The 23,769-nt window shown below is 29.7% G+C and overlaps 10 protein-coding genes across 10 annotated transcripts; 5 read left to right on the forward strand and 5 right to left on the reverse strand.

The window, feature by feature from the left end:
• The first annotated feature begins 52 nt into the window (after positions 1–52).
• Positions 53–730, forward strand: BX663DRAFT_516128 (uncharacterized protein). Its single transcript, XM_051528539.1, has 2 exons — positions 53–158; positions 235–730. The coding sequence occupies exons 1-2, from the start codon at positions 99–101 to the stop codon at positions 685–687; spliced, it is 513 nt and encodes a 170-aa protein (XP_051381029.1). The 5' UTR covers positions 53–98; the 3' UTR covers positions 688–730.
• A 661-nt stretch (positions 731–1,391) lies between these two features.
• BX663DRAFT_532117 (uncharacterized protein) lies at positions 1,392–4,226 on the reverse strand (the record flags this gene model as incomplete). The annotated part of the gene is made up of 6 exons (XM_051530429.1): positions 1,392–2,692; positions 2,732–3,320; positions 3,385–3,477; positions 3,540–3,719; positions 3,796–4,082; positions 4,145–4,226. The coding sequence occupies 6 exons, from the start codon at positions 4,224–4,226 to the stop codon at positions 1,392–1,394; spliced, it is 2,532 nt and encodes an 843-aa protein (XP_051381030.1).
• Positions 4,227–4,861: 635 nt separating this feature from the next.
• BX663DRAFT_457819 (RNA polymerase, subunit omega/K/RPB6) lies at positions 4,862–5,591 on the reverse strand. Its single transcript, XM_051523889.1, has 4 exons — positions 5,474–5,591; positions 5,381–5,402; positions 5,119–5,315; positions 4,862–5,060 (listed from the first exon to the last, which is right to left on the reverse strand). The coding sequence occupies exons 1-4, from the start codon at positions 5,509–5,511 to the stop codon at positions 4,901–4,903; spliced, it is 417 nt and encodes a 138-aa protein (XP_051381031.1). The 5' UTR covers positions 5,512–5,591; the 3' UTR covers positions 4,862–4,900.
• A 201-nt stretch (positions 5,592–5,792) lies between these two features.
• On the reverse strand, positions 5,793–6,454 carry BX663DRAFT_516137 (uncharacterized protein). The gene has a single exon (XM_051528540.1). The coding sequence runs from the start codon at positions 6,350–6,352 to the stop codon at positions 6,113–6,115; it is 240 nt and encodes a 79-aa protein (XP_051381032.1). The 5' UTR covers positions 6,353–6,454; the 3' UTR covers positions 5,793–6,112.
• Positions 6,455–6,546: 92 nt separating this feature from the next.
• Positions 6,547–8,258, forward strand: BX663DRAFT_516139 (peptidase M24, structural domain-containing protein; the record flags this gene model as incomplete). The annotated part of the gene is made up of 5 exons (XM_051528541.1): positions 6,547–6,716; positions 6,792–7,165; positions 7,234–7,539; positions 7,634–7,793; positions 7,848–8,258. Coding segments are annotated over 5 exons (1,357 nt in total), but the record flags the coding sequence as incomplete, so codon positions are not given.
• Positions 8,259–8,268: 10 nt separating this feature from the next.
• Positions 8,269–9,992, forward strand: BX663DRAFT_516141 (uncharacterized protein). Its single transcript, XM_051528542.1, has 5 exons — positions 8,269–8,401; positions 8,477–9,418; positions 9,470–9,525; positions 9,574–9,633; positions 9,690–9,992. Exons 1-5 carry the CDS (start codon positions 8,307–8,309, stop codon positions 9,890–9,892), a joined length of 1,356 nt encoding a protein of 451 aa, XP_051381034.1. The 5' UTR covers positions 8,269–8,306; the 3' UTR covers positions 9,893–9,992.
• A 72-nt stretch (positions 9,993–10,064) lies between these two features.
• Positions 10,065–11,076, forward strand: BX663DRAFT_516144 (Pam16-domain-containing protein). Its single transcript, XM_051528543.1, has 4 exons — positions 10,065–10,169; positions 10,225–10,312; positions 10,367–10,536; positions 10,600–11,076. The coding sequence occupies exons 1-4, from the start codon at positions 10,167–10,169 to the stop codon at positions 10,786–10,788; spliced, it is 450 nt and encodes a 149-aa protein (XP_051381035.1). The 5' UTR covers positions 10,065–10,166; the 3' UTR covers positions 10,789–11,076.
• BX663DRAFT_532120 (synaptobrevin-domain-containing protein) lies at positions 11,045–11,645 on the reverse strand (the record flags this gene model as incomplete). The annotated part of the gene is made up of 4 exons (XM_051530430.1): positions 11,045–11,110; positions 11,172–11,275; positions 11,332–11,422; positions 11,490–11,645. The coding sequence occupies 4 exons, from the start codon at positions 11,643–11,645 to the stop codon at positions 11,045–11,047; spliced, it is 417 nt and encodes a 138-aa protein (XP_051381036.1).
• A 507-nt stretch (positions 11,646–12,152) lies between these two features.
• On the reverse strand, positions 12,153–14,332 carry BX663DRAFT_516154 (coth protein-domain-containing protein). Its single transcript, XM_051528544.1, has 4 exons — positions 14,273–14,332; positions 13,361–14,195; positions 12,908–13,282; positions 12,153–12,792 (listed from the first exon to the last, which is right to left on the reverse strand). Exons 1-4 carry the CDS (start codon positions 14,295–14,297, stop codon positions 12,165–12,167), a joined length of 1,863 nt encoding a protein of 620 aa, XP_051381037.1. The 5' UTR covers positions 14,298–14,332; the 3' UTR covers positions 12,153–12,164.
• A 7,534-nt stretch (positions 14,333–21,866) lies between these two features.
• Positions 21,867–23,533, forward strand: BX663DRAFT_516159 (transmembrane amino acid transporter protein-domain-containing protein). The gene has a single exon (XM_051528545.1). The coding sequence runs from the start codon at positions 22,018–22,020 to the stop codon at positions 23,332–23,334; it is 1,317 nt and encodes a 438-aa protein (XP_051381038.1). The 5' UTR covers positions 21,867–22,017; the 3' UTR covers positions 23,335–23,533.
• Positions 23,534–23,769: the final 236 nt, after the last annotated feature.

Raw genomic sequence — 23,769 nt, forward strand, 5'->3', positions numbered from 1 at the left:
ACCACCATTTCTTGAAACGTATTATTCCTCTTTTTATTTATTTATTTATTTCTTTTTTTTTTCTTTACTCACCCCACCTTCTTTTCTTTTCTAATAATATGGCACCACCTTATACATACCCAATTGCCGGCATTATTTATTTTGCAACTCATCCAGAAGTAATAACCATTTTTTTCTTCTTCTTCTTCTTCTTCTTCTTTTTAACTGTTTAATGACTGATTCTTAATCCATTAGTTATGGGCTAAAGCACTTTGTCCATTTCTATTAACATTCATATTCGGTTTAGCATCTCTTATTCTCTCATTTGTTTACCTTTTACCCTTACAAGCTAATGCCTTAATAGTTGCTAATTGTCCAGCTTGGCTTGCTTGGATAGTTTCTATTCTATTTGTCATATTAGAATCAGCCATACTAGATTTAATTTTCTTTGCTATCGTGCTTGCCTTTTATCAGGATATTTTGTTTGATGCGACATTAAAGGCAAGAGGTCTAGATAGGATGTTTTTAAATAGAGTCCCCGTATCTGGTCTCAGACTGTTTTGTCGAGGTATTAGTTCTGGTTTGGCCTTATTATGGATTCTAGTAGTGGCTCAAGTATTTGTATTAGTCATTACAGCTCCTTTACATCTGATACCCTTCATAGGCACCTTTATAGCTTGTTATATCAATGGTTGGGTAGCATGGTAAAGTATTTATAACAAAAAAAAAAAAAAAAAACTCGATCACTTTTCTCACATAGTATACATATATTATATTATATATGGCTCCTTAAATTGCTTTAATATTTATTGGGGGTTTCCTCAGTTGGGGTCATCATATTCATTATGACCTTGAATTTAGAGGCTTTTCAGTGAGTGATTCAAGAAGATTCGCTTGGAAACATAAAACTGAATATTGTCGTTTTGGTACAGTTGCCGTTGCACTAGAACTAATTCCTATTTTTAATTTATTGTTTATGTGGACAAACGTGGTGGGTGCTGCCTTATGGGTTGGAGATAAATATGAATCGAATGAAAGGGAAATTTCAAGACGTCATTCGTCTTCTGAAGCACTTATTTATCCACATGCTGATGGATACTATGGCGGAGTCACTGCAAATGCTTAATTTAATGGCGCATGATGGCAGTCATTTTATTTATATACATATAATATAAAGAAAAGGAAAGGAGAGAGAGAAAGAACTATAGTATATATAAGTTCTATTGCATTGTATCATGATAATATAAATGTATGTATGTGTGTGTAGGAAGGAAGGAAAGTGTAGATTGTTTTGATTAAATACTGCACAAAAAAAAAAAGGGAAGGAATGTTGTTTGTTAAGCAAAAATGTTATAATAATTTTGTTTTATTGTGCGAAAAAAAAAAAAAGAAAAGAGAGAGAAAAAAAAAGATTAGGCTGAAGAGTCTTGTTTTGTTATTGTTTGTGATACAGCAGCCGTAGCAGCATTTGTGGCAGCTACTGCAGCAGTTGGGGCAATATTCTTTACTTCTTCATCTTCTTTAACTTCTCCTTCTTCATGTTCTTCGACCTCTCCTTCCTCAGGTTCTTCCTTTGAATCTTCTTTTTGTTTTTCTTCGATCAAAATTTCTTTTTTATCCTCATCATTTTTACCTTCTTCCTTTTGAATAACTTCTTTCGGTGCTGTTTCATGTTCGTCTTCCATATCCATTTTTTCTACATTATTATCAGGTCTTGCCTTTTTATTTTCATCTTGCTCGTATTGTAATGCACGCTTCTGACCTAAATGAGGATTACCCATACTTAAAAGAGCATCTGCAGCACTTTCATCATAATTCTCATCTACATGAGTCTGTCTAGTTGTAGTAGCTGGTTTAGGTGTCACTATCATCTTTTCTTGAATTTGCTTTTTTTCAATCATAGGTGATGAAGAATCTTCTTGTTTAAAATGGTCTGTTGTAGGAGGTAGACTATTGGTATTGGATCTATTCACAGGTGATGACATAGGATGATAATTGTTTGTCACTTCTTCATGTTTCATACGATAATCTGTACGAGAGCGTGGTGAAGATGAATCAATTTCCATTGATCTTTGAGCAGGTGAACGTTGCTGCTGCTGCTGTTGTTGTTGTTGTTGTTGTTGTTGTTGCTCATAACGATAGCCTTCCATATGACCTGTACGAGGAGATAAACGATGATCATAAGGTTGTGGTTGTTGTTGAACAGGAGGAGCAACCAATGGATGTGAAGTACGTGGTGATGGGCGTGGATTAGGTGAACGTGCTTCTTCGGTTGGTTTATAAGGTTGACGCATTGACATTGGAGGTAAATTATTATGTAATGGTTGTTGTTGTTGTTGTGGTTGTGGTTGCTGCTGTTGTTGTGAAGGATGATGATGTCTTTCATCATGAATAATTGGATTCATTTGAGAACGTTCAGAGGGAGTAGGTGCACGACCTCCACCTCCAATATCAGGAATACGAACATCTTCACGATTATTATTTGAAGAATGAGAAGGATATTGAGAATAAGGACCAGGAGAACGACGACTGGAGTTCATGAGTGGAGGACCAGGCATAGGAAGATCTCTAGCAGGTCCAGTACTATTAGACTCATGCACATTCATATTATGATTAACAGGTAATTGAGGAGTTGGAACTCGATCTTCATTAAGACGAGGTGGATTTCCACCGCCCATAGCAGTATGATAAGCAGACATACTGGATGGAGGACCTGATGGTGCAGAGGATTGATTATAAGATGATTGCTGACCTGTTTGATATTGACTTGGATTACTGACATCTTGAGGAACAGGCGCAGTTACTTGTGATGATTGAATATTCTGTGATTTTCTTAATAAATCAAGTCTTTGTTTAATATGAGGATTAGAAGGATCTAATTCTGCTGCTCTCTGATAGGCATCCAAAGCATCCTGTACTTGATTATTACATGATTCATAAAGTGTACCTAAATCATACCATACTTCACTAATATAAGGATTTAATCGAATAGCACGACTATATGCATCCAAAGCATCACGATATTGATTAATTTGGTAATAAAGTACACCAATAGAGCACCAAAAAGTAGGATTACGAGCATCTCGATATACTGCTTGTTGATAAGCTTCATAAGCTTTATTATAATTTTGTTCAGCCATATAACAACGACCTAAAAGATACCACGATTGAGCATCATTACTATCTGACTTGAGTGAACGAGTAAGATATTGAATAGCCAAAGCTTGATTACAGAAAGATGTATTTTGTTGATGATACAACCAACCTAATTGTTGAAGTACTTTAGCATGATCAGGATTTTCAGCCAATACACGTTCATAAGCTTCTTTTGCAAGTTCATACTATATAAAATAGTTTTAATTCTACTTTGTGCCTAAAATAAAATAAAATCCATATTATACATACCTCTTTCTGTTGTTCATAGACATGACCTGTTTGAAACCAAATATCAGATTCAGTTAAAGGTCTTGGAGGATTATGAAGAATATAACGGAAACACTAAGGAAAAAAAAAACTAGATTATTATATGTATACTTTCTATATCACGTTATTCTATATACCTGAAGGGAAAGATCAAATTTTTGTTGTTGCTTGTATATAATACCAAGTCTAAAATAGATTTCATTTGCCTTTTCAAATTTTGGATCCATCTTCATTACAGCTGAAAAGGCTTCTTCTGCATGTTCCAAAGATCCATAACGATCATAAAGGATACCAATACCATACCAAAGTTTAGGATCCTAATAATTAAATTAATACTACTGCTACTACTAATAATAAAAAGTTGTCAAAATTAAGCATAGTATATCTCTCTACCTTTGGGTTTGGAAGATGGTATAAAGCTTGCTGATATGCTTGATAGGCTTCCTGAAGATTATCCATCATTAAATAACAGTGACCAAGAGCAGCCCAAGTTTCACCATTATTTTCTTGAATAGCCAAAATTCTTTTAAAATATTCAACTGCTCTTCCAAATTGTTCACGACCTCTACATAAAGACGCGATCTGGGATAAGGCAACTACAGAATATGGATTATGTCTCAAAGCTGATTCATAACAATTCATGGCTTTATCATAATCAGTCATCATTTCTGCTAAGTTACCTATTAAATAAATGCAAGTTTAAAAAAAAAATGTCCAACTTTATTTTTGGTATCATTTATACCCATTGTTAACCAAGTTTGTTCATTGACTTGAGCTAACTTTTGTGCAGCAGTAACTTGTTGTTGTGGTACAGTTGCTGCCATCTTTTCTATACAAAATAAAGGAGAACAAGAAAGAAATAATAAATAGGAGTTAATTTATATTAAATAATATATACATTTATATACAAAAGAAAAAAAAAAGAAAGATTATTTAAATTTGAGCCATCTTTTTTTTATATATATGTATTTATGTGTAATTATAATCATGAAAACGCGACACTAGTTTACCTCTTTTCCTTTTTGATGTTTATTTTCTTTTCAATTCAAATATATGTATATAAAAAAAAAGAAGTATTGAATTTGTTTTGCTTTTTTTTTTTTTCTCTTTAAAAGATGGAATTTATATATTTAAATTGAATAAAATAAAAAATAAAATAAAAACTTTTTGTCTAGTTTTCCTTTAACCGAAATTAAAAAAAAAAAAAAAAATAGAAGAAACAACATGGCGGTCCCGTGTATAAAAGAAAAAAATTGAGTTTTAATTTTAATTCAATTTGATTTTTTGAAACAAAGTTACGCGTAAGTGATTCATGAAGAAGACTCCTAAATTGTATTCCCAATCAAAAATTAGTATAACAAAAGATGCAGTTAAGATATAATATAGCCAATGAACGATACTAATCTAATGTTATATCAAATTTTGTATCATCAATAATAACACACATTAAGAAAACTAGTTTTATATTATTTAGTCAATGACAATATACAGTGTTTATTTAATCAATAATCAAATCTTTAATTTTCCAATCTTCATATGTTCCATCTGGCATAAATCGACGAATAATCAAAGGAATCTTTTTTTCTCTTAATTCTTTATTTGCAATAGCAAGTGCATCAGTTTCACCATCAATATCCACCATAACAGGTGCATTTAAACTAAATAATCATTAAAACATTACCCTTCATATAATTGATAGCCTTTTTTTTTTTTTACCTAATTTGTAATGCCCTTGTTCCCAAAATTCTCGCTCGTTCGTATTTTGTTAAATAGGGTGTTGTCAATCGTTCTGTGCGTTCAACAGGATTATTGTTATTATTTGATTCAGTTGTCATAGTTCCTGCCATCACATCATCAAGAATTTGAATTGATTCTGTTGGTTGTTGTTCTTCGTAAGGATCTTCTTCAATCAGCTAATGATTATTTAATTTAATCATTACTTGTATGAATGTTTATTTATTTATTTATTTTTTTTTACCTCTTCATAATGATCATCATAACTATTTATTTATTTATTTATTTTTAGAAAAATAATTAAATATTAAATTAGTAAACAATTATAACTATTTACTCATTATATTCTTGAGGCTCGTCGTCTTCGTAATCCATTATAAATGAGGTATATGTTTATAAGTAAGAAAGTATGCTAATGAACTTATTGTTCACAGTTGTGTATTTTTTTTTTAAACAAATAAAAAAAAAAATAAAATAAAAAAAATAAAATAAAAATAAATGCTGTTACCATACAAGTCACGCCGGAGTTTAATTATATAAACAAATAATAGATAACTAAAAATGCATTGTATATTTCTAACATAGAATAGATCACATAATAGCCATAAGTTGTTAGAAGATATAATGATTATTTATTTATTTAATAGTCATAGTGGTTAAAAGATAGAACTGTTATTTATTTATTTATTTTTATTAAACCAAAAAGATAAAAATATATAAATAAAATAAAGTACGTATAAAAGAATAAGGCTAAGCAGGTCTTTTTTTTTTTTGAGTGATAATAGCTGTCATGTTACCTGAAAATAAATACACAAGCCTCATTTTCGATAATTATAAAGTTTGAGACAAGGCAAGATTTTTATATGAATAGCCTATATTTATACATGATGCATTCGTTCCGCGGTATTATAAAAGTACAACATCCATTCATGTTTATTATTATAATAAAGATTATTATTATATCATAAAATACTATTTAAGCACCTGTATTAGTAGGATCTTCACTAGGAACGGGACCTAAACGTCTAGCAGTAGGGTCATCAAAACCATAAAGAGTATCAGGCTTATTAGAAGATCTCATAACATCGTTAGCAAATCCTTTAGGAAGATTCGAAGTATCGGTATGATGATGATGATGATGCTTTTTTTCTTCTTTTGGAGTAGATTCAGTCTTTGTATCTTTATGATGGTGCTTAAAGATGTTAGAGAACTGCATAATAACAACAATAAGAAAAGGTGAAAGAGTGAAATAAAAAAAAAAAAAAAAAAAGATGAAATTATCTGTTTATAAATGTTTCATTTATTTATTTTTTTTTTTACTCGGGATTTGAACTTGACAAAGCTGCTGCCATACAAACATTTACCTGGTTAACTTTTGTTTTTTTTTTCTTTTTTTTTTCCCTCTACCAAAATGTCTGTCACACACCGCCTCCCTACGCTTCAAAATGTTCAAAAAGTGTTGAAAAATTTTGATGCTCAAAAGGGTCTTATTTATTTGAATGGCCAAGTACTTGTTGAAAGAGATGATACAGATGTTGAATTGCCTTTTCGTCAAGAATCCAACTTCTTTTATGTCACTGGTATATACGATATATATACATATTCATATATATTTATTTTATTTTATTTTTTTTTTTTAACAAATTATGTTGTAGGTGTTGCTGAGCCCGATTTCCATGTTACTATTGACATTGAAACAAAACATGTCCGTTTATTTGCTCCCAATGTCAATCCTGAACTTGTAATGTGGATGGGCATGCCCGATTCACTTGAAGAACTCAAGGCAAAATACGATGTTGATGAAGTTGTTTATGTTGATCAATTAGCTCAACATTTACTTTCTGCTTCTATTGTTTATACATTACCTATTACAAAGACAGATAAACTTGATTCTGAAATTAAGCTTTGTAGTTCTGAAGAAAGTAAAAAATTACATACTGCTTTTGCTGAAGCTCGTGCTATCAAATCTGATTGGGAGATTGAGATTATTCGTAAAGCTAATGAAATCTCTTCTAATGCTCACGTGAAAGTAAGTATGTATGTATGATCATCTAACACACCTTTATTTACTCCTCTTCTTTCTTCTTATTATAATAGTTGATGAAAGCATCTCAAGAAGGCGCTAGTGAAACTCAATTACATGCTTTGTTCTTGTATGAATGTCATCGTTATGGTGCTCTTTTCCAAGCCTATTATCCTATTGTGGGTGTCGGTAAAAATGCTGCTACACTTCATTATAACAAAAATAATGCTCCATTCAAGCAAGCATCTGATATTGTTCTTGTTGATGCTGGTTGTGAAGTAAGCTGCTATGCTTCTGATATTACTCGATGTTTCCCTGTAGGTGGTAAATTTACTCCTGAAGCTCGTACTATTTATACTATTGTCCTTGACATGCAAAAGGTAAATTTTGTCAAGCCCTTTTTTTTTCCTTTTTTTTTTCCTTTTTTTTTTTCCTTTTTTTTTTTCCTTTTTTTTTTAACTTGATTATAAATAGGCTTGTCTCAATGCTTGTAAAGCAGGTGTTGCTTGGGAAGAAATTCATAACATTGCTACTAAAGTTGCTTGTGATGGACTTTTGGAGTGCGGTATTCTTGTTGGTGATAAAGAAGAAATCTTGGCTAATCATGTAGTTGCCGCCTTTTTCCCTCATGGCAGTAAGTAACTAATATGCACCCATCTTTTCTTTTTTTCTTAATTTATATTCTTAGTTGGTCATATGCTTGGTCTTGACGTTCATGATCTTGGTGGCTATCCAGAAGGTACTGAACGTATTGATGCTCCTGGTATTCGTAATTTGCGTATGCGTCGTAACCTTCAATCTGGCTTTGTTGTCACTGTCGAACCTGGTGTTTATTTCTGTGATTTCTTGATTGATCCTGTCTTGAATGATCCTAAAACAGGTAAATACATCAATAAGGATGTATTAAACAAATACAAACCTGTTGGTGGTGTTCGTATTGAAGACAATATTGTCATCACTCAAGATGGTTATCACAATTTGACAACTGTTCCAAAGGAGATTGAAGAAATTGAAGCCTTGATGGCTACTAAATAGATAGATTTTTTTTTTATTAGTTCATAAAATAGAATAGAATTTTTTCTTTTTTTTTTTAAAAAAAAAAAATCATAAAATTGTTTTTATTTTCTTTGTTTCATTATATATAACAATGTCGATTATACCGTATAAACGAAAATTGACATTATTAAAAAATTCATTAAACGATTCTGAAGAAGTTACTAATCAATTACTAAATACATCATTGTAATCTTCATGCATGAATATATATTTATATATATATACATATAGACTACATTAAACTCATCATGTTATTTATAGAGGAGGAAAATATATAAAATTATCCAAAGACTATGCAGCCAAAGTAAGAGGCACGGGGACTAGATATTATCGAAAAAATGAATGGGATGGCAAGACGATTTCAAGATCGGATGCACGAAAAGTCAATATGAAAGATGATATTGAGGACCATTTTCACAACTCACAACTCGAGAAGGATTCTCTTGAGAATGTATTAGAAACATTTATACACAATTTTTTAACTTCAAAAATAAAAAGAACAACTATTCAAAAGAATGTAGAAAAAGAAGAAACAAGAGATGATGAAAAGACGGATCAAGAAGCCACTGATGATGATGAATCGACAAAGGAAAAAGAACAAATAAAAGACGAAACAGATGATGAGGAGCTAGAAAATCGAATTGATTTTACAAAAAATTCTTGTTTATGTTTTATAGATCGTATATTATGTAATATGACCAATGCATACAAACCAATTCAATCAGAGCTTGAAGAAGGTTGCGAAACGATACTTGATTTAAATATTAATTCATCCACTGATGATTCTGAGAATGATTCAAATGAGGAGAATTTAGAAAATGAAGATGATTCCGAGAATAAGAATGTTGCAGAAAATGATGATAGTTCTGAGAAGGATTCAGTTGAGAAGGATAATTCGAAAAATGAAGATGAATCTGAAACTGAGGAGAATGCTTCAGAAAATGAAGATGAACATGAGAGTGATTCAGATGAGGAAGACTATTTAGAAAATGAAGATGATTATGAGAATGATTCAGTTGAGGAGGGTAATTTAGAAAATGAAGATGAATATGAGAATGATTCAGATGAGGAAGAATATTCAGAAAATGAAAAAGATCCTGAAAGTAAGAATACTGCAGAAAATAATGGCTCAAAGAAACATAAAGGTGCAATAGATTGGGAATTTATGTTAACCCATCTAGCTCTAGCAAAACTACCTACAGTGTAAATATGTATATGTATGTGTATATAATATAATGACTCATAAATCAATAGTGTTATAGAGCGAGTAAAAAGGCATATGATTTCTGTTACAGGGAGAACCACACCAGGTAGTATAAATATAAAAATGAAATGAAATTACTAACGTGTATACAAAGTAATTGACACTTTAATGCAGACTCATGGGAATACTGATCTAACACTCTCTAAAATTGAACGTAAGTTATTTCTTTAATGATTATTTATTCATCTATTTATTTATACTGTATCATAGATGAAATGAAAGAGTTTATAAGTAATGTGACGAATTCAAATGGATCCTTTGAAGAGAGACCAGAAGATCAGGCATTTACCAAAGATATGAAATGGTTTATAGATTTAACTCAACAAGATTGTGATACCCAAAATGAAGAAGTAGACAAGATTCATTTGAAATTTACTAATCAAGTATTAAATTCTAAATCTGTCTTTTTCTAAATAATGATGATGTGTTCATTGCTTACAATAAAATATGAATAGATCGAACATATTTTTTATTCACGAAATCAATGAAATTTATTGGCCCTCATTTTTTTTTGTCTTAATCCTTTTTTGTAAACGATAAACAGGCCCCGCCTGGTTTAATCTTTTTTTTTTCCTATCATTAAAAGCTACTCTTTTCTTTTTTCTTTTTTTGTCCTAACTATACTAATCTTATACATATACACATATTCATTATTTTAAATCTATATATACACATACAAGCACATAAATGGTAAATTGGATATACTATGATCAAGATGGTTGACTTATTTATTTTTTAAAAATAGTCTGCTAGAATTATTGCACAAATTGTTGTCTCATTAGGTTCTGTTGTGACCAGAGCATTCGTTGCAGCCTATAAACAAGCCGCAGCAAGTAAGTTATAACGGATTATATAATTTGAATCATAAAATTTATACATGAATGTAGATGCTGCAAAGAATGGAGGAGCAGCAGCAGCAGCAGCAGGTTCTAGTGGAAGGACCGGTACTAAAGAAGCTGTCTTGGATGCCTTAACTCGTAAAACAGGAATGTCAATAGAGGAGGCTTGTCAAATATTAAATGTGACAAAAGATGCAGATATTCAAAAACTAACAAAGGTATATATATATATATATATATATGAAATGTGTGTATAGATATAATCTAATGTTTGTAATTAGAATTATGACCATTTATTTTCTGCTAATGATCCAGCAAAAGGAGGTTCATTTTATATTCAATCAAAAGTAGTAAGAGCTAAAGAGAGAATTGATATGGAATTAAAGGCAAAAGCAACCGAAGAAGCGGCGGCAGCGGCAACCAAAGCAGCTGAAAATACAACTCATCCACCACCACCACCTTCTTCTTAGATTTAATATAGAATATTTAGATTTATAAGTATGTGTATTTTTAAATAAAAGCAAAGGAAAAAAAAAAGTCATTTATTATGCTCTACAAGATCCAAAAGCTATGTAATCATTGTTAAGAAAGAAGAAGGATATTTATATTGTATGTTATTTTTACTTACCAGGGAATCCACATACAGAGCCAGCAATGAAATAAGCGATTAACTAAGAGATATAAATGGAATTAGAAAAAAAAAAGTGTTTACTAATAAACGTTTGTTTACTTTACAAAGCAAACTAAGCAAATCATAGTTATAATTTTTGTATTTTTCCACCACATAGCACGCTATTGTTGACATGTGTCAGCTTGTTATTTATATTATATAAATGTTTATATAAGCATTTACCTTTAAATGTGTACTTCTTTTTTTAAAAGCAAATGCTTGTTGATTTAAATTATCAGTTTTATCTACTAATAATTCAATACGTTCACCTCTTTCTAATACTCTCTCTAAACATAGTACTATTAATTTTTTTTTGTGCTTATATTTATTATGATGTCATTACCAATATTATGAACCATAACATCCTTTACTTGTTCAATTTCACCATGAACTTGTTTTAAACGATCAGCGTTAGGATTTGTAGAAAAGTAATCCTTTATGAATATATATATGATGATTAATACAAGTAACGTCTACATGGATAGTAAGAAGAAGTATTACCATTTGTTTTTCAATCACACGAGAGAATTCATTCAGGCCAAAAGGAGGTGAGTCGAGTGCTCTCTTTCGTCCATAAGTTGACAAAAATTTATTTTTCAAGTCTTGAAGAAAGATAAAAGGGATACGACGACCAAACGAATCATCTGCCATACACATATATGTGATACCGTCTTCACAAATATAATGAAACAAATATCTATATGACACATAAATAGAAATTGTTGATAAATTATGTATATAAATACAACATTTTTTTTTATTTTATTATTACCTATCATAGGCGTAAGTAAGTTTAGAATTATTAGGTGGAATCTTTTCAAGAATAGCTTGAGTAACTACAGAAAGAAAATTAAGCCTTCATACATATAAATGTATAACATTATTCATTCAGTTTACTTGTTGCGAAATTGCCACTACTATTTGTATGTTCGGCTAAAATGGTTGAACCACGAGCAATTAAACCATAAATAAGAGACATGGTAGATACTAAAAAATTTGAAATTAACTATAATAAAACTTGAATTGCAAAGAAAACAAAAACAAAAAAAAAAAAAAAAAGGGAAAACAACGTGATTGTATTTTTTTTTTTTTTTTTTTTTTTTTATTTCTAATAATGCAGACGTCGCTCAATGACTTTTTTTTTTTCTTTCTTTCTTTCGGGAAGGAAATTTTATTTTAAATTCCATCAAGGATAACAAGATTTAATAAAGTATCTACTTCTTTAAACCATTGTAAAAGAGGTATAATAGATGGGTGTCCTTCAATGGGTCCTTCAATAGCAGCATTAAAATCAATAGAATGATTTTCGATCCTATCCATAAAGTCTTGTCCAAGGGGTAACTGAAGTACTTTCTCAAATAACATAGCATTATAGGTAGCTTGATTTGTTTCGAAATAATTAGCACGATGCCTGTCAAGCTGTTTATCCCAATTTGCATCTACTTTAATCAATGTCTTTAGGTAATGGATATGATCTATAATAGCATTTGTCTTGAAAAAGGCATGATAAATATCAGAAAGATATTTGAAAAATTCGTCTTTAAAGACTCTAATTTTAAAAATCTCGGTTATTAAGGGACGATGATTAGATGGCTTAAAGATCCCATAACGATCTAGTCTTTCAAATGCTGTCAAGTTTTTTCTTCCTTGACGATTTGACTTTAGGGTATTCCCTATGGTCTGATCTAAATCAGATGAAAACCAGATAAATCGACCCTCTTGAGCAGGATCTTCGTAAAGCATATAATTATGTGCTGCGCCCAAATAACCATCACTATGACCCAAGATAATTTCAAAGACCATGCTATGAATAAAGTATATAATATATTAAAATATACATGTATATATGTGTATATGTATACAGTTATTATATATGTATGTGTATACATATATGTATATATACATATTTTAGAACTTACTGTTTCAGGAATAAAGAGACATCAAATCGCTTATTCCATTCTTGAGCTAATAGGTAATCATTTGTCCTGTTTTTCTTACTATTAATAAATTTGATAAAAGATATGAAACCATCTAATTCATTATCAGAGGCCTTTTGTTGTATTTTATAAGGACCTGATTGTGTTTTTAAATCAAAGTAATTTTTCTTGGAGGGACCAAAATAGCCCAGATTAGCACCTCGTTGTAAAATTTTACTGGTAGCAAGTGGGTTCTCCTGCATGCTACCTTGAATTAAAGTACCTTGTTGATCATTTCCAAATACATTTTGCAAAAAGGGAGCTTTGTAATGATCAACTAGTAAATAGAGGCCTTGAGGCTCACTGTTAATGAATAACCTTTACAAATATATATAAATATATAAATTAATTATTCAAACATATATATATATATATATATATATATGTATATATTACCTAACAAAAGAAGCCTTTGCAGTTGGAACATGTGTGGCATCCAAAAGATCATAATAAAGCTTCTCACGAAGGAAACTGGGGTCTGTAACACATGAACGAAGCTTAAAGCGACGATAGCCATTCAAGGAGGTAGTATCATTATCCGAGTTAATATAAATACTGTAGCTTAACTTTTTAAACAAACGGGATGTTTGACCACTTAGTTCAAGTTCGACTTTATCATAGGTTTCAATCGTGTTGGATGTGATACGTGTCAGATTAGCAAAGATACGAACTTCTTCTAATATGTGATTATGTAACTGAGCCATGTCCTCAGGATATTTGGTTCGAATATGAAATGTAGGAATCTCATCTGAAGGATGAACGAATTCACGGCTCTTGAGTTCTTTAACATGAGCTCCTGATGATAGGCTGTGTGATGAAAATCGAGTGAATGATAATGGTAATTGTTGCTTTGTTACTAATCTGCCATAAAATTCATAAGGAGAAACTGTCTTATGAGTGTTGTTGTTGTTGTTGATAGGGCCTCTAAAGAAGGGTTCTTCATCAATGATATGTTGTTTATCTTTATCAACAATAAGATACTTGTAACGTTGAAGACCTTTGCTTAATGGAACATAACCAGTATAGACAAGAGGATCTATCATCTGGTGGTTATCCAAGTAAAACATATTGCGACCATCGCCTTCGAAATAAACAGCCAATATGTTATCATTCTTAAGGGTATCATTTTTAAAATCAAACGCGTGATGGTGAATTACATTAAACCTTAAATTGATATCTATGGCTAATACTGTATAGATAAAAAAACTGGCTACTGTTACTAGAATGATAACTAATAATGATAGATTGTTAGGAAGACACATACATACATATATATGTATATTATGTAAAGTAAATGTATTTTGTTACCATTACTTAGTTGAACTTTTTTCATTTTTTTTTTCTTAATTAGAAAAAAATTCAAATCAGTTTGAAAATTGTACTAATGAAAAGAGAAAAAATAAAATGAAATATTTGACGATTTATTATAATATAATTTTGATTGAAAACGATAGTTGTAAATTGAATAAAGACGAGACAGAAACCTGTATTTTAAGTTATGTATTATGCAAAAGAATTAGATTATGTTCACAATAGCTGCATAGTTTTAACTTCCTTTGTTGTCTCCTATTATTACACCTGGGTGATACCAGTTCTTAACACAGCCTCAGATATCAACAAGGACGACATGTTGAGGTAAGTCATTAAGGAGAGTCTTTTTTTTTCTCTATATACTTGTAATATTACCATTCAAACAACTGTAAATTAATCTTATTTTATACATACATATATACATATATATATGTATATCAACTTGACTTATATATATCTTAGAAGTATATACAAAAATTGGTTAAACTTGTTGAGTCCTGAAGCCTTAATATTCAAACTTCAATCAATGACAGTGAATGATAGTTAACAAACCAAAAACAGAAAGGACCAATATAAGACTTATAATATAGAAAAAGTCCTATATCATTAATAAAATGACAGCCACTGAAGTAAGTAGATAGATACAATTGTTCACAATCATTAGGGGTGTGAAATACATTAAAAAAAATCAGGGACATAAAGAAAAGTAAATAATAAAGACATCGAGAAAAATTCTGCATAAAAAAAAAGTTCTTTTATAATTTATCTTTATTTATTAACAAAATGTTTGTAGAACTGACTAAATTCATATTTCCTCAAGAAAAAGTGAACGATATTGATATATTAAATGTGATAATATAACTGATGCAATAGATATCATAAATATAATTTTAGTCAAATTATACTCGATTTAAACCAATTTCATTGAAGTGGCAATTATTGATAACTAGTTACCTTAAATAATCCAAATAATAAATTCATTACGATTATAGACTTGCAAGTTAGAAGGCTTTTCTTTTTTTTTTTTCTTTTTTTTTTCTTATCAATTTCATTTATTTGCACGATTAATAGTCAATATTTAATCACCACTAGCTAGGTATGAAATCAGTATGGGTATAGTAGAAGCATCGGTAGCTTGAGTAATAGTCATATTTTAAGAAATTGTTACTATTGCAAAAGTTTAATTCTTGAATTAGCAATATGCAACAAAATTGCTTTTTGCGAAATATTTCTTGGAGAATTGTAAATTACATATTGATAATAATAAGACCATTTTTCAGATGAACTTTAGAGAATTAGTGTGCTCTCCATATTTAATAAATGTAAGTCTTTTAAATCATTAGAAATAGATGAATAATAAAGTTGATCCAGGATACATATTTAAACATTGTAACTTTTCAATCTTCATTTAATCATATCTTGAGTAGCAAAAAAAAAAAAAAAAAAAAAAAAAAAAAAAAAAAAAAAAAAAAAAAAAAATTAGAATTTTATGGTTCAAAGTAGTATGAAGTGTAGTGTAATATTTATATATTTCTGTAAAGCAAGTAATATTAATGAAACATATAATATTGGCAAGCAAAGACTGGCATAATACAGGATTGTACATTATTTTCAAGTAAAATTTACCTCATGTGTATATCTATATAAAATTATTGACCAAGCATTTTCAACACAAATTTTGGTCTAACTATCATACTTAGCCTTACTTACTTTTACACTATATTGGATTAGATTACATCTATTTTTAAGAGAATAAAAACTATTATTTTAATAGATTTTTATGGGTAATAATGATAGTTGTTTATATATTGTATTATTGTAGACTGTTTTACTTTAACATTATAATTTGAGATTATATTAAACCGGGATGGTATATGCATAATAGAATACATAAATAAAGAAATGGAAGAATAGATGTAGCGAAAAATCTATACACATCCAATTTATGAAATCCGAGTATCATAGTTAATATTCCTTAAAAGCAAATATATTAATGGATAATGCTTAGATTTCATTCAAGTCTATGCAAGCATATAGGAAAAGTATTAGAAAAAAAAATCAATAAAATTCCAATTATATATACTACTCCATTGCCTAAGCCTCTTTTTTTTTTTATCAATTACTGCATTCCTTTTAGAATATACAAGTAAATAAATAAATAAAGGCCACATAAGTGTCTAAAAAAATTATGAACAATTTGGATTTACAATAATTCATGTTAAAAGAATTAACCGTAATTTTAACCAAGCATTAAGAAAGATTGTATAAAAAAGGAAAAAAAAAATGTTATCAGTTAAGTTTAACTTTTATATAAAGACTTGTTTATGCCACCTGAAGTTTATTAAAATAAAGATAGTAGGCAAATCATATAGCCATATTATTATTTTATAAAATGACATAGCTTCTATTCAACAATAACGTACGACTTTATTATTTTAATTATTATTTACACATGGTTATTTGGAGCTAAATCTAATTAGTTTTTCTAATAAAAATTTGCAGATTATATATCATCAATAGAATAGGTAGAATTAAAATTATACGGTAAAATAAATGAGGCCCTTTATATATAAAGAGAGAAAGAAAAAGAAGGATTTTCATTTTACTGCTAAAAAAAGAATCTTTTGTAAATAGTCTTCAAACTTATTAATATTATTTGTATGTTTATTTTTGCTAATAAAAAACTTTTTTTTTTTTTTTTTTTTTTTTTAATCATACAACAGCAACAAAAGAAGAAGGACTTCCCTGCGGTATTTTTGAATGAAGCTGTAGCTTATTAAAAATTTTACTAAATACACTCATCATCATTGATAAAAAAAAATTAAATAACATATTTCATGTTAGGAAAAAAAAAAAAAACTTATTTGAGATGGTGACACTAATATTCTTGACAAGAGAATCCATGATCAACTAATACCTTGTAACTGATTTGGGGACTTTTTTTTTTTTTTTTTTTTTTTTTTTTTTTTTTTGACAGCATTGTAATCACGTTGTCGCGGCATCCCATAACTTTTGCAGGTCAAAACACCATAACAATCTGTCATAATTTCAGGCGTAAATTTTCTGTTTCATAGATAAAGAAAACAAGTTAAATTAGTATTAATAAAAAAGTAATGCTTTCTTATTTTTTAAGTTTTATATTTATTATCTATAGTAGCTATAATCAAATTACCGCCGCATCTTTGTTTAGCCAGTAATGCCTTCCACAATATATTGAAAACTCCTATATTCCTGACAGTATTTTTTTTTTTTTTTTTTTTTTTTTTTTTTTTTTTTTTTTGAATACTTTATCTCCAAAGACTACAGCTGGATTTTTTATTTTATCTTGTAATGTCCGATATTAATATCTTTGCCCATTATAGAATGAATATATTATCACTCCCAAAATAATTGTGTTATCTATTTTTTATAGGTTGTATTTTTTTCCCTTCATTTACTTATCTAGTATATTAAACGTCCTGACAGTCATAAAAAAAGGCACAATTGCAGCGTTTGATCTGTTAAAGGACATCATTTTTTTTTTAAAAAAAAGTATAAAATAGAACATATTTGACATGCAATGATAAATTAATAGTTTTTTTTTTGTTGTTCTATTCTTTTTTGATATTTTTTCCTCACAAATATTACTTCTTTATCCTACGACTATTATTCAGTAAAAAAAAAAGAGCTGAAGATATACTTCAAAGCCGTAAGTAAGTCAATGTATTAATCATGTATTTTATTGTAATCAAAACTAACATAATAATGAAAAAAAAAATAACAATACTGATTTTATTTTTAACTTGTTTGATAAAAACCCATCAATTTGTCTTTACGATAAAATACAATGATACGTTAACCTAACTTGAAAATAGTTTAAGTTAGTAATCGAGAAAATATGTATCATAATATTGAAACAGGTAAGCAAATATACTTTAGAAAGAGATGCACCCAAGACATTTGAATTTTAGTATTACATTATGGGTCAATGGAAAGAAATAGATGATAATAATTTTTTTAAATAATTCTTTTCTCGTCGATAAGCAGAATTTCGATCCCAAATGTTAAAAAGCTGTATTTAGTCCTAGACATATTCGTCTTTCTTTTCTTTTTCTTTCTTTCTTTCTTTTTTTTTTTTTTTTTTTTTTTTTTTTTTTTTTTTTCGAAAGTCGAACCGTTGAAGAATAGCAAATTAAGAACAACACATGTCAGAAACTAAAAAGGGATACTGCAGCTCAACATGATAAGCTAAAGCTATTAAGAAGAAAACCCAGTTGGTTTCTATATCGTCAAAGTTATGAGATCAACTATAAAGATGCTTAATAAAAATGAAATGATAGGATATTTCCATTATAAAATTTATTATAGTCATATTGGTATATGGCTTATGAATGTTAACTATTGCTTTTGCCTTCAGAGGAGTGCCGGTTTAAAATTAAAAAAAAATGTATAAGAGGAAGCGCATTAAAAAAAAAAGAGTTGGTTTAAGATAGTTTCATTATTTGCATATTTTAATTTTGACTTGAAAGATTAAAAGAACATTTTTTTTTTGTTTACGGAAAAATAAATTCTATTATTTGCCTAAATCGACTTAAATTTACCCGAAAATAATATATTATTACACTATTTTCACAAATTATTCGTGCACCTTCAGGAAAAAAATCTGTGCAGTTTAAAAATAAAAATTGATTTAGGCTCAGGAATAAACTTCGGCCATTAAAAGGAAATAGTTTCGTGCAATTAAAGAAAAAAATTTCGCGCAGTATCAGGAGCCTTTCTTTCTCACTTTATATTCAATTCAGTATGGACTCTTTTATTCACGAAGACGGAAAAGGAAACATGTTAGATGACCAGGGAAATGAAGTTTTTACGATTGATATGGAAGTGGATGATGAAACTTATCCGCTTGAAAATGTAACGGATTTGAACCAGTACTTCGACGTAAAGCCACCTGAGAGAATGGAACATGAAAAAGAAGAGAAGCTGTCTGAGGAGTCCAATACTAATGACCAAACATCTGAAAAGGGCAAGAGAACCTACAGACGCTACAAACCTGAAGATAAGGAGCGATTTTTTTTTCTTATTTATGAGAAAAACATGGGCATAAGAGAAGCAGCTAGAGCCCTTAAAATGCCAGAGACCACTGCTCAAAGTTGGTACAAAAAAGAAAGCCAGAATCCAGAGGAAGTGATTGAAAGAAAAAAGGGTAGTGGCAGACCTGTGGGAAGACCACCTATCTTGAAAGAAGAGCATGAACAATTCTTGAAAGAGCTTATTGATGATAAGTCAAGTTTAGTTTTGGAGGAGATGATGGACAATTTGACAAGCAAGTTTGAGGACCTATCTATTTCAAAAACTGCTCTTTACAACTTTGTGACCAAAAAGTGCAGAATTAGTTTGAAGAAAGCACACTTCCACTCAGTAGAGCGAAACAGCCCTGAAAAAATTCAGGAGAGACATGATTGGGTAGTAAGATGGAATGAAACAGACCTTGATTTCACGAGTAACTGCGTCTTTATTGACGAGGCAGCTTTCCATATCAACATGAAGCGCTCTGTAGCATGGTCAAAAAAAGGAAGCCGTGCTGTTGTAGTTGTACCCAAGACAAAAGCCAAAACAACAACTATTTTGGGTGCTATCTCTCCTTATGGTGTAGTAAACATCAAAGTAAGAAGACCAAGAGCACCTGTCCCTTTGAAGAAGAGAAAGACAGCAGGTAGTACTCAGGCTACTGGAAATACCAAAGGCGGAACTGTCACTGGGCACTACTTCAATTTCATTACAAGTACCCTTGATATTTTGGATCAGCATGAGCAATTTAAGGACAATTACATTGTTATGGACAATGCTCCTATTCACAAGCATGCTGATATCAGAAAATACATTGAGCAACGCGGCTACGGCTGTGTTTATCTTCCAGCTTACTCCCCTGAGCTCAACCCAATTGAACAATTTTGGTCAGTATGTAAAAGCAAGCTTAAAAGAGAAGAGCTTTTGCAGGAAGAGACATTGTCGTCTAGAATTGGGGATGCATGCAACAGAATCCTTTTGAGTGATCTTCAAGGATTCTGCAGATACTCAGCTGCTAAATTCGAAGACTGTTTGAACTGTAAGCCAATGCAGTTTTCTTGTTTTTTTTTCGTGCACTTCATGCAATAATAAATCATGAATTTTTAAAATTAATTTGAATGAATTTTTTTTCTGAGCCTAAATCAATTTTTATTTTTAAACTACACAAATTTTTTTCCTGAAGGTGCACGAATAATTTGTGAAAATAGTGTATAATAATACTTATTATAAACTGACCAGGGCACTTCAATGTAATAATAATGAAGACATTTATGTACACGTACCGGTCATTCATTTTTTTTTTTGGAAAATGAAATAATTGTTTAATATTGTTTTCATTCGCGTAACACCCAAATACGTGCCACTGCCCTATCATTTTTCTTAGATAAGGTTTATTTCAATTCAGATTAAATCCCAGCGTAATCATGGTGATAAGAACATAGTAATGAACATATGATAATAATAGTTTGGCAACGCTTTATGGAACATTATTACCGAAAAAATAAACTCTCTCTCTCTTTCTCTCTAAAAATAAAAAAAGGGGGAGGGAGGAAAGAAAAACTTATTTATTTTAGTTAATTATGGGGTATTCAACTTTAATTGATAAAAAAGGTAACAACTTGCTTTATTCTTTTTATTTTCTTTCTAATCTATATTCTTCTAATGCATCTTTCTACTAAAAGAGGCTAAAATGAAAGTATGTAGCATCATAAGTTATACTCATCATAATGGTCTACTTTTTTTTTTTATATTGATAGTTTAGTTACACTATGATTGGGTGAAAACATTGAATAGATCCACCCTTTAAACACGGGTCTTTCCGGTTTAAGAAATGACTTTGATTTACTATTATCAAAAAAAAAAAAAAAACCTGTGATAATAGATTTATAGATGCTATAAGAAGATAATTTATATATTTAAAAGGTCAAAATAAAATAAAATAAAATAAAATATACACAATTTACTAGAAGAAATGAAATGAATAGTTTTATTATTAATAAGGAAATTTTAATCTTCGTGTGAAATAACCTGTTTGCCATACCTTTTTTCCCACATTATCTTTAAAATTGAAGGCTTTAATTATATCTGTGTAATAGTAAGTTATGACCAATTAATTTGAAGCCTAGCAACAACAAGATAAGGGACTTTTCACATATAACGTAAAATGGATAATAAAGGTGTTTCTAACATATAATAAGTACGATGCTTTTATTATTATTATTGTATGCGTGGAAGAGATATAAAACCCAGCAAGTGAAACATTCATTATTTATTTGGTAAAAAGGGCATCTCGAGGTCATAGGTTTAAAATCGAATTTAAGTGCGTATTTAGTAATCAATTTTACTTCTCCATTATAAGAACCATTTAAATTCTTCCTTCTTATGCGGTAATTCAATCGGAGAATAAATTCCTTTTTTTTTATCTAAAAGTTTCAAACAATATTCTTCATTTTGAAATCATATAAATACAGATCCATTATTTGTTTATTTGTACATTTCATTTTACTTTTTTTTTTCTCTTTAAATTTCTTGAATTATAATAATAATAATAATAATAATAAAAATAATAAAATAATAATACTTAATATTTTACATATAAATAGACATACACACATACACATTAGATATAGTATAGACTTGTATAATTTACATATAAACTTACATTTATATCACACATATTAAATTCTTCACTAATGGCAACTGAAATTTACGAGGCTTCTATTAAATCAGAAAAATTTAAAGTTGATTCAACTGTTATTGACGATTATGTTGAAGAAGATCGTTCTGCTAGTATTACAAATGAATTCGGACATGGAAAAGGTAGTTTCTTAACTGCTTATTTTAATATTGTTTGCGTTGTCGCTGGTACTGGTACATTGGGTCTTCCAAAGGCATTTGCCGATGGTGGTTGGCTTGGCATTTTAATTTTAATTTTGGCTTATTTGATGGCTGTTTATTCTGGTATTATTCTTATTCGTTGTTTATATTATAAGCCTGGACATCGTCTTTCTGACTATAAACAAATCGGTACGGCTTCATTTGGATGGGTTGGTTATATAATTGCTTCATCACTTCATTTATTGAATTTGTTTGGTTGTCCTGCTCTTTATCTTGTCTTGGCTAGCGGTAATATGACAGCTATGCTAAAGGGTACTCCAGGTGAATTAAATTATAAAATCTGGGCTATCATCTGGGGTGCATTTCTCTTGATTCCTTCTTTAATCTTAAAGACCTTGAAAGAAGTTACTGCTATCGCTGCTATAGGTGCTGTATGTACGATGGTTGCTGTCTTTATTGTCTTGATTCAAGGTCCTATTCAGTTTCATCATGCTACAGAACCTGTTATTCATGATTCAGTTATTTGGACTGGTTTCCCAATAGCTCTCTCTACAATTGCTTTCTCCTTTGGTGGTAATAATACGTATCCTCATGTTGAACATGCTTTAAAGAAACCACATCAATGGAAGTACGCCGTAACTGCTGGTCTCTCTACCTGTACTATTCTTTATTTCTTAACTGCTATTCCTGGTTATTATTCCTTTGGTAGAAACACAACTTCTCCTATCTACAATAACTTTTCTGGTGCCCCTCAATTGATTTCTATGATCGTCATGACCATTCACGTTATTTTCGCTATTCCTATTTATTCTACTTCATTTTCACTTGAATTTGAACAATTTATAAATTGTACAGATGAAAAATTAGGTAAACTAGGTTCTTGGATAGGTCGTGCTATCATTCGTACTGCAACTATGGTTATCCTTGTTATCTTGGCTGCCTTCATTCCCTTCTTTGATGACTTTATGGGTCTTATTGGTGCTTTAGCTAACTGTGGTCTGGTTTTCCTTTTACCCATCCTTTGTTATCTTAAATTAACCGGTTTGCGTAATAAGCCATGGTATGAACTTTTATTCTGTTTATTTACTCTTTTCTTGGGTGTCGTTGGTTGTGTATTTGGTACCATATCAGCTATTAAGGCTTTAATTGCTGATTTCCAAAGTCAGCATTAAGTGTGTGTGTATCTATTATAACCAGCTTATTTTGTAAATAGTTTAATATGTATGCATATATATATATACACTACACATCGTGTTATATCCATGTATATAATATTATATGTAGGTTTATTGTAAATAATATGATTTAATCCTTATATTTTTTTTCTTCAAAAAGTAATAATAAAAAAAAAAAGATGGTCAGAATATAAAATTATTGTGTGTGTTCCAAATAATACATATTAAAAATGCGTCATACATTTGAATGTTTGTTGCAATTCTCTATTTAACCAAAATAATAATTACTTTTGTAGTTAAATCTTTATACATTTTTCAAAACATATATCTATTTATGTCGTCATATATGAAACTAATATTAGTCTTTTTTATTATTCTATTTTATCAATTTTTATGCTACTTTCATGAAAAAAAAAAAGAAAGCTACTGCAT

This window comes from Cokeromyces recurvatus, assembly GCF_025118155.1.
Source record: "Cokeromyces recurvatus strain NRRL 2243 chromosome Unknown BX663scaffold_20, whole genome shotgun sequence".
Classification (NCBI taxonomy): Eukaryota; Fungi; Mucoromycota; class Mucoromycetes; order Mucorales; family Mucoraceae; genus Cokeromyces; species Cokeromyces recurvatus.